At 33.4% G+C, this 9,740-nt stretch overlaps 1 protein-coding gene across 2 annotated transcripts; it reads left to right on the top strand.

Moving 5' to 3' along the window:
- Positions 5,982-8,564, top strand: LOC107644372 (probable polyol transporter 6). 2 transcript variants are annotated; one of them, XM_016348211.2, is made up of 4 exons: positions 5,982-6,151; positions 6,299-6,554; positions 6,635-7,157; positions 7,461-8,564. In XM_016348211.2, exons 2-4 carry the CDS (start codon positions 6,299-6,301, stop codon positions 8,275-8,277), a joined length of 1,596 nt encoding a protein of 531 aa, XP_016203697.1. In that variant the 5' UTR covers positions 5,982-6,151; the 3' UTR covers positions 8,278-8,564. The 2 variants fall into 2 exon arrangements, with proteins under 2 accessions (XP_016203697.1, XP_020958612.1); XM_021102953.1 differs by having other exon boundaries at positions 6,147-6,195.

Genomic DNA, 9,740 nt, shown 5'->3' with positions numbered 1-9,740 from the left:
TCAAGAGAGCTAGTAATGCCTTTCTTTGTTCTAAGGTGAAATATAGCTCAGATTTGTTAAATTCTTTCTTTTGAGATTGGTTATTTTATTATTGTTTGAAGGTTGTAGAAGGCTTAGAGAATGGGGTTGAATCTATGACCTTCTTTTACTTTAATGAAATTAACCCTTTAAAGCAAACTTTCAATCTGAATCTGTTTGAACTCAGCAGAGAAAAATTTATGAGACAATTTCATTTTGTCTCATGAATGTCAGAAAATAGAACAGAGCATGGAAGAGAGAAGCTAACACCATCATGTGTCCTGGTTCGGTTGCCTTGTGCTATGAAACCTACATCCAGTCTCCACCACAACAGTGGTAGAATTTCTACTATAGTTAAAGTATTACATACACCAATTCACAGGATTGACACAATCTTTTCACACTCAAGTTCTAACCTAACTTGACTTGGCTATGCTAATACCTAACTATTCACTCTTAGTGCTAACCCAACTAAGAAAGGGATACCTCACAGGTACAAGATACAAGACACAAAATTAACCTAAAGAAATCTGAAATAATTCTAGACTTTTTACTCATGTGTATCTCTCTGTCTTTTTCACTCTTAGGCTCTTTTAATGAATCTCTCATTCAGCCTTTTACCTCAAGAAATTACAGAAAGATAAATATTGAAAATTAAATTACAATCAGTAAAACATGAAGGAGATTGATGCTTCAACAGCCTCTTCACTATGTGATAAACCAGATTCGCAAGCCTCTGATTTAGTTCCTCTTTCTGGCGGAATGCCCCTTTGATTAGGAAGTACTGTCCAAGTTGATGAACCTCTTCAGAGAACTCTTCTCAGAATACAAAACTCAAAACACTGGTTATCTCTCCTTAGTTTCGGAATGATGAGAAATCCTCTTTTGTATCTCCTTGCATGTTGCTGAGTTACTCTCTCCTAGGTCAACTCTCGAGCTGTGTGCTTCACCAACTCAGCCGATCACTTTCTTCCATTATTCCTCAAATTAGGAACTTTGATTCTGACCCTTCTTTGTTGACCGAAAACCATAGGGCAGCATAAAACAAGTATTTTCAATGGTAAACCCAAATCTTAGCCATTGAAAAATAACTTGGTCCCCAAGACACACTTAAGACCGTAGATATACAGCAGTAAAGAACAGAGATAATCTTTTCCATGTACCCAAAATAGATTGGCAGAATGTTGAAGATGAAGAGGAGAAGATATGATGCATGTATAAGGAAATAAAATCACCTTTTAGCTTCTGACTTCTTGATACAGTTTGATGTATGTGATTAGACTTTAACCTTTTTGCTTAACCTTCTCTTTCTTGCTTTTTTGGTGAATAACTTAGGGACTAAGCTTTCTCTCTCTCTTTCTCTGAGTTCTGACTTAGATAGGAAAAAGTGAACATTGCTTTGGAAGCAAGATAGAGGGATTAGCTTGCTGAAATCAAATCGGGCTTGGGTTGGTTCTATTCAAGTTCAGCCCGTTTGCATTCTTTTTATCATCTTTGGGCTTCTATTGATTTGTGGCCCACTAAGATAGATTCAGCTTGCTTTGTATTGGACTGCTGCAACAATTTATTTTAGCCTGCAACATTTAATCATAAATAATCAACACTAATTATTTATTTTGCCTAATAAAATAATGTTTGTCATCATTAATTAATTTAGTTAATTTCCTAACTCAACATTGTTCTCTTTAGCAACCATATTGTTGATCATGGCTCCATTATTCTTGAAATGAGGAGGAAACCATGCTTTTTATAGCATGTATCTGCTAAGTGGCCATTCTTGCCATAATATGTACATTGTTTGGATCCTCGTCCAGCTTTTGCATTATTTACATAACCTCCTCTTTCCCCTCTTCCTCTTCCTTTTGTGCTTGCATTGCCATTTGCCAACATCATTTTTGAAAGTGATTAGCAACACCTTCTCCTCCATTCCTTCATTCATGTCACTTGTCTCTCTTGCTGTGAAAGAGACACAAAAGCTATATCCACTTTGGGTAATGGCTTCAATAACATGATCTAAGATCTTACGGTTGAAAATTAATCATTAAGACCTCCTAGGAACCTTATTGTCCCTGATTCATTTTTGTAACCTTTCATTATGCTTAGTTCACAATTGCACTTCTCAGGACGTCTTGAGCAGCTTGGAATTGGGCGTAAATTCTCCAACTCCTCCCAAATTGACTTGAGCTTATTATAGTAGGTAGTTACTGATCTATGATGCATCTCCTTGCTTAGTTGCAAATAATTCTTCCTCTAATTCTGCTATTCTATACACATCACCATGACTATATCTGTGCCTTAATTATTTCTGCAGTTCCTCAATTGAGTTTATCCACATAACGCTTTGAGTAATTTCAGGGCTTAAAGAATGATTAATCCAAGAAATAATGTGTGTGTTGCAACGGTTATTAAATTCTTATCTTATTTTTATTTGTTATATTTATCTTTTTCTAAATTTGTTATGCTTATCTTTCTCTAACTGAATCATCTAGAAATTTGGGTTGTTTTAGATTATTTTAAAATTTAAAATCAGTTTAGTATAAATAGGTAGCATTATTCTTTATATCAGAAGCAACAACAACATAACAATAAAAATTCTTCATCTTTTCTTTTCTCATTCTTTTACAATTTTTCTTTATCTTTGCGTTTTATTATGGTATGAGAACCATGGTATATTTTTCTTTATCTTTGCGTTTTATTATGGTATGAGAACCATGGTATCCTCCTTGAGGAAGATACATAAGATATCATCTTTCCGATGAGAAATCACCATACTTCTTTTTACTGATAAAAACAATTTCGTTCTTGCTACTGATTTGATACTTTCTCACCTCACCAAATAATCCATTCTTTTAATCTTATCCTTCCGATTCCAACGGACCCAAATTGCCGCGCTCTATGCGCCTCCTCTCTTATCACGCTCTTCTCTCTTATCGCGCTCTCTGAAGTTCACTCTTATCGCGGTTTATGCGCTTTCTGAAGATCAATCTTATCGCTCTCTACGCGCACTCTGAAGATCAATCTTATCGCGCTCTTTGAAGATCGCTGCCTTCTTCCTCAAGCACAACATCTCCTTCTATGTTTCTGCATCACCACGATATACATATCTTCCTCATCCATTTCATCGGAACTTATCCAAGTTGTGGATTATTGGCATCTTCCATCCACCAGCTTGCGGGGGCATATTAAATTCTTATCTTATTTTTATTTGTTATGTTGATCTTTCTCTAACAGAATCATCTAGAGATTTGGGTTGTTTTAGCTTATTTTAAAATTCAAAATCAATTTAGTATAAATAGGTAGAATTGTTCTCTATATCAAAAACAACAACCACAACAATAAAAATTTTTCATCATTTTTTTTCTCATTCTTTCACAGTTTTTCTTTATCTTTGTGTATTCTTTGCGTTTTATAAACAGTCCCATGCTTCAAAACAATATATCATCCTCTGGTGGTCTTTGAATTGAGCCATCCACAAATTTTATCTTATTCTTAGATTTCAATGCTTTCACATGTCTCTTTCTCATTTTTTAAAATTATTTCCTACCAAAGTAACTATAACTATGGCTGATCTTGGATTTCTTCAGGATATAAAAAATAAGGACTCACCGGGTCAAAAGTTAGATTTGTTTGAGCTTTATTTGTATTTTGATTTATTCATTGTATCAATTTGATTCACCAACACAGCTAATGTTTATATATCTATTGAATTAAATGACGAATTTGTTTCGGATTTCACCAACACAGCTAATGCTTGTATATCTATTGAACAAAACCTAATTTGAGATTTGAATCAATGAACCTTGTTGATATAGATTTAAAAATTTCTTTCCTCGATCTCGCAACCTAATTTGAGATTTGAATCGATGAACCTTGTTGATGCAGATTCAAAAACTTCTTTCCTCAATCTTGCTGATCGGAAATGTTTATCTATTCTAAATCGATGCAAGACAACATAAATTTCATCAGACTTTATCAATTGAGTTTAAAAAAAGAGGATAAGAATTAGATGAGAAGAATGAAAAAAAAAAAACTTACAAAAAAAAGAAAATTGAAGAAAATCAAAGAATTGTGCTATGAGCTTCTTTCAAAATTCCTCAACCATTCACTGTAATTTTTCTTTCCATGCTCACCGTATCAAGTTGAAATTGGTGAGTTCAAAAAAAAATGAAGGAGAGAACCTCATGAAGCTTGATGTAAAAAAGAGTGTATACTTTTGTCATAACTCCATCACTATTTTGTTTATTTTCTTATTGCACAAAAAGGTGGTTATAATATTATATTTCTCAACTATAAATAATAGCTACTAAACTAAATTACATAATAAACTATTTAGTCAGTATTCTAATAAATTAATTCTTTAATTACTCACTAATAAAATTTGTCTACATCAATATTTTCTAACTAATTAGTTTATACTATTATACATGACTAATTGGCTCATGTAACATATATAAATATATCCTTGACTCTACTAATATTTTTTATGCATTATTTCATTTCCCATCTTCACCTGTGTTTAAAACAGATTAGAATTTCCAGAGCAACGCACATCTTCGATAGGTATGCTGTTTAAACTGGTTATATATTGAATTTTAAAAATCTTTTTGTAATAAAAATATTATTTAATTTATTTTTAATATATATTTTATATTCTAACATATATTTTATATTAATAACTGATTTTAGTGGCTAATTTTAATATATGTGTAGTATAATATTGTATTTGTAAACTTATATTGTGTGTATGTAGTTTTTTTCTTTTAAAAAAATTCAACCGAGGAATTCGTTTCCTTTTTCGTTTTTAGTTCAATCATTTTAAGAGGGGCCAGTAGAGAAAAGAATTTGTGGAAAATAATGAGAGGTTGGGAATGTGGGACACTCTTTGCCTTCTTTTCTCAACTATTATTTTAGCATGTGTTGTATTGTGTGTCACAAATCAAAATGTGATGCATATATAGTCATAGAAATATCACAAAGAATTGGTCACAACTTACAAGTAGGACCTAGTGTTCAATTTAATCACGTTAATTACCTCTTAAGAAGAGAGGATCTTCTTTAATGCGGTATATATAAATGATAAAAATGGTGTTTTATATGGGAGTGAAAAAATGGAGCTATATCTTAATTTCTAGTAGCAAAAAGCCAGATAAGAATGAGTTGATTGAAGATATATATATATTGTCAACAGGTTTTACTAGGATAATATTGTAATTGCGTCTTGTTTGTATTTGTGACTTGCTTTTTGGACAAGCTAGGCTTTCTTTCGTTGATTTATTTTTCTATGAAATAAGTGTGAGATTTATGTGCACATTTTACATTCGCTTTATGAAATTTTTATGCTCTCCGTTTCTTTTCATATTTCCACACTCATATATTAAAATAATTTCGCTTGCATTATATAGATAAGTATTTATCGGCTGCATAAGATAAACGAACCAATAATATAATAGTATTTAATTCGTATTGTTTCTATACCTGTGAATTTGTGTCGACCTTTCGCTATCAAACTTTATTTCTCTTAATAAATATTTTACTTAGATGGATTGTAGTCGTTAGACAAATTGGCAAGAACCTAAGCTTGGACCAAAAGATAAAATATCTTGATGGCATCATGGATAGACAGCTCACATGTGATGATTTTTAATATAATTTAACGTCCTATTCTTCAGAAACTGCATAAATTATTGATACAATTGTCCAAGAGTAAACTAGTGATGATAATTTTAAAGTAAAAGATGTAAATTAATTTGGTATTTGTTAAATATTTACTTATTTCGACAAAATTATTATTTAAAATAAGTTGTTCATTAAGTATTTTTTATTGAATATTTTAAATAATTTTTCATTTTCTGATTAGGCCCCTTATGTAAACCCACATGTTAATCATTGATAATTACTTATCAGCCAAATACAATTTTAGACGCGTGGATCCAGATCGTTTAGTATTTTACTAATTTCTTGTCTTGTGATGTTTTATATTATCATATACTATCGTGTGCCATCCAATATTATAATTCTACCATGTTCAAAAGATTTGGTCAACAGATGGTTTATCCTTTCCAACAATCCTTGTTGGCAATAAATTTTTATAATTAATAATCAGGATAACAATAAAAGGCATGAGACTTGCAAGGTAAAGCCACATATAGCTCAGCATTAATATACATATATATTAAGGTTAATTTTAACATTTTTTCTTGTCTTGGGGGAAAGAATTTAAATAATTATTATATACATCTTGATATATATGCAATTTCTTGATTGATTATTTTTCTCCAAGATGCAAGACAATAATTGCGATCATCATCAAGAAGAGAAGATGAAGCACCACCATGATTACTACTACCCACTTCCTGGTTCAGATTGTTCTGCTGCAAAAACTGATGAAGCAGCTGAATCAAGCTTCTACAGGCAGCAGATATCAGAAGAAGAAGAAGAAGAGAGTATTTCAAACCAAAGAAGCATCTCTCATCTCAACAACTATGCGCTTGCCGGTGCTATTTTGGCTTCCACAAACTCCATTCTCTTAGGCTATGGTCAGTTTTTCTTGAATCACCATTCTGCAAATTCAGCATATAATAACTCAAATTGAATAGGAAAGATTATGTGTATGCAGATATTGGGGTGATGAGTGGTGCTGTGATATACATAACAAAGGATCTCCACATCAATTCAGTTCAAGTAGAGATCCTTGTTGGGTGCTTGAATGTGTGTTCGTTGATTGGTTCTCTAGCCTCTGGAAAAACCTCTGATGTGATTGGAAGAAGGTACACAATAGTCCTAGCAGCAGTTACATTCTTCATAGGTGCCCTGTTAATGGGGCTAGCACCTTCATTCCCATTTCTCATGGCCGGCCGTGTTGTCGCCGGCATAGGTGTTGGCTTCTCCCTCATGATTGCCCCTGTCTATGTCGCTGAGCTCTCCCCGGCTCTCACTCGCGGCTTCCTCACCTCCCTACCTGAAGTCTTCATCAATCTTGGCATTCTTCTTGGTTACATATCTAACTATGCTCTATCAAGCCTTCCATGTACCATCAATTGGAGACTCATGCTTGGCCTTGCAGCAATTCCGGCCGCTTTTGTAGCATTTGCCGTCTTATTGATGCCTGAATCGCCGCGTTGGCTTGTGGTTAAAGGAAGGTATTACTAAATATATTAAGACTTTCATAAATGTTACGTGCACACTAAAAATCAGTTACTAAACTAGCAGATATTTATGTTTAATTATATATATTGTTTAACTAATTTTTAATATGTATTTGTATTTTAACATATATTCTACTGAGGTAACTATAGATGGGATAAAACTTATGACAGTTAAAATTAGTTACTTGTTAGTTTCAGTTAGTGTATTAATTAGTTACTTGATGGTTACGGCACCAAAGATAAATCAACACTGTCACTATTTAGTAAGTTTTCTGATGAGCACAATTCTCTCAACAGGTATGAAGAAGCGAGAGAGGTTTTGATTAGAACATCAGAGAGCAAAGGAGAAGCAGAATTAAGGCTTTCTGAGATATCAGAAGCTGCAGATTCTTCTAGAAATGAGAGTAATGGAAAAGGGGTATGGAAGGAATTGCTTGTTACACCTTCTAGGCCTGTGTTGAGGATTCTTGTTGCTGCCATTGGAGTTAACTTCTTCATGCAAGCTTCAGGGAACGATGCTGTGATGTATTATAGCCCTGAAGTGTTCAAGGAAGCAGGGATCAATGGTGAGAAGGAGCTTCTGTCTGTTACAATTATAATGGGATTTGCAAAGACATGCTTTGTTTTCTTGTCATCATTGTTCTTGGATAGGTTTGGGAGGAGGCCCATGTTGTTGTTGGGCTCAATTGGGATGGCAGCCTCATTGTTTGTATTGGGCCTGGGCTGTAACTATCTCCAATTCTCAGATGAGAAGCCCTTATGGGCCATAGCAACGTGTGTGGTTGCTCTTTGTTCAAGTGTGTCATTCTTCTCAATTGGGCTTGGGCCCATTACTTGGGTGTACTCATCAGAGATATTCCCTTTGAGACTGAGGGCCCAAGGTTCAAGCTTGGCTATTTCAGTGAACCGTTTGATGAGTGGGGTGGTGTCTATGACTTTTCTAAGCATTTCAGAGGCTATTACTTTTGGGGGAATGTTTGGTGTGCTTGCTGGTGTAATGGTGGTTGGGACAATATTCTTTTATTTTTTTCTTCCAGAGACCAAAGGGAAAAGCTTAGAGGAGATTGAAGCATTGTTTGAAGATGAAGGAAACACTAGTTTGAGACTAAGGTGAATGCAACTTTGGTCAAAACTCAAGAGTTTCATTATATTGTGAACATATAAGATATAAAAAGGGTGCTGTTGTCAACAGTGTTGACAAATATTGCAATTTTTGTGGGGTTTTTTTTGTTGTTTTATGAAGGAATTCATTTTAGACAAATTTGTTGATATCATGTACTATTTATCGCTTAGCAATTGCATAGTACATTAAAAATATAAGGAAAGTAACAAAGACGTGTTACTGTTACACCGTGTATAGTATAAGATAAAATGAACATGTAAGAATGTCTTTTGGATTTATTCATTTTTATTGTTGGATAAATGTGTGACCAAGGTTAGATTGGTTGAGCATTATTGCAACATGCATTGGATATATATATAGACTTGATAGAGTAACAACTATATAAGGTGGAAACTCATGTGCAATCGACTTCACATGAAGCTGATAGTTGAGAGCGGTTGAATGATTTGATTGATTTGACTAAATTTTCATAAAACGGCTCTCAGTTATTAACTTTACGTAAAGTCGACTATACCTGAGTTTTCACCATTACATAATTAGTTGTTCTCCCCATGATTAAATGGGTGATCTATTGCAGCATTTGTCAAAACTCAAGAGTTTGGCATATTCTTGAACAAAGACGAAAAAAGATCACTATTTTCATTTTGGTAAGAAATTGGCAATTACATGAAGTAAATATTCTTTTTGGTCTCTAATTGTTTGTCTAGGACAAAGCAATCTTCGACAATTCAAAAATTCTTAACCAACTTTCAATAATCATTTAAATAATTGGTTTAATCGATTCTCAATTATTTGGTCTGACCTGTAATGTATCAGAAATTGCTTAGACCAATGTTATTGATTTTGTGATTATAAGATACATCAATAGGGAATTTCATGATGTCCAAATATTGGATCCCCTTAATAATTAATTAAAAACAAACTCTCTCACAGCATACACAAAATGTAAACGACACTAATAATAAGCACAATAATTAAGGATTCAATGTACAAATAAAGTGTCTTATCAAATCAAAATCAGAGTATCCCCATAGCTTATTTACGAAGGCCATTCGTATATTCAGTTGTATTCTTGAGAATTAAGCACGAGTGTATATATATGGTAGTTACAACTTCCATCATATTCGTAAATCTTGTTTGGACAAAGACAGGTTCCAACCTCGAAAGAAGACGTGCCCAATTTTCCATTAATGCTGAGACTTATTTTGGAGGCTATGGTATCTGCTTCCATCCTTATCAGATTTTGATTTTGATGTGTGGTTGGTTTGTCTTGGTCACTGAAATAACCTATGCCAGTTGTTCTCTTTTCTCAATCATGTTCCAATATTAGTTGTATTCTTCTAACTAGCTACTATACCTTTCTTATTACTTTCTTACTTGCATTGTGTATACCACTACTACTACTACTTAATTTGACTAATACATATGCCTAACTTAGTTGGCTACCGTCAATG

Source organism: Arachis ipaensis, chromosome B05 (genome assembly GCF_000816755.2).
Source record: "Arachis ipaensis cultivar K30076 chromosome B05, Araip1.1, whole genome shotgun sequence".
NCBI lineage: Eukaryota > Viridiplantae > Streptophyta > Magnoliopsida > Fabales > Fabaceae > Arachis > Arachis ipaensis.
This window is presented reverse-complemented; position numbering and strand designations above follow the sequence as displayed.

What these genes read in the sequence shown, in the direction of transcription:
- LOC107644372 (XM_016348211.2), top strand. Translation starts at nt 6,299, where the DNA reads ATGCAAGACAATAATTGCGATCATCATCAAGAAGAGAAGATGAAGCAC. An exon ending in CTCCATTCTCTTAGGCTATG is followed by an intron (nt 6,555 to 6,634) that starts GTCAGTTTTTCT and finishes ATGTGTATGCAG; the next exon opens with ATATTGGGGTGATGAGTGGT. An exon ending in TGGCTTGTGGTTAAAGGAAG is followed by an intron (nt 7,158 to 7,460) that starts GTATTACTAAAT and finishes TTCTCTCAACAG; the next exon opens with GTATGAAGAAGCGAGAGAGG.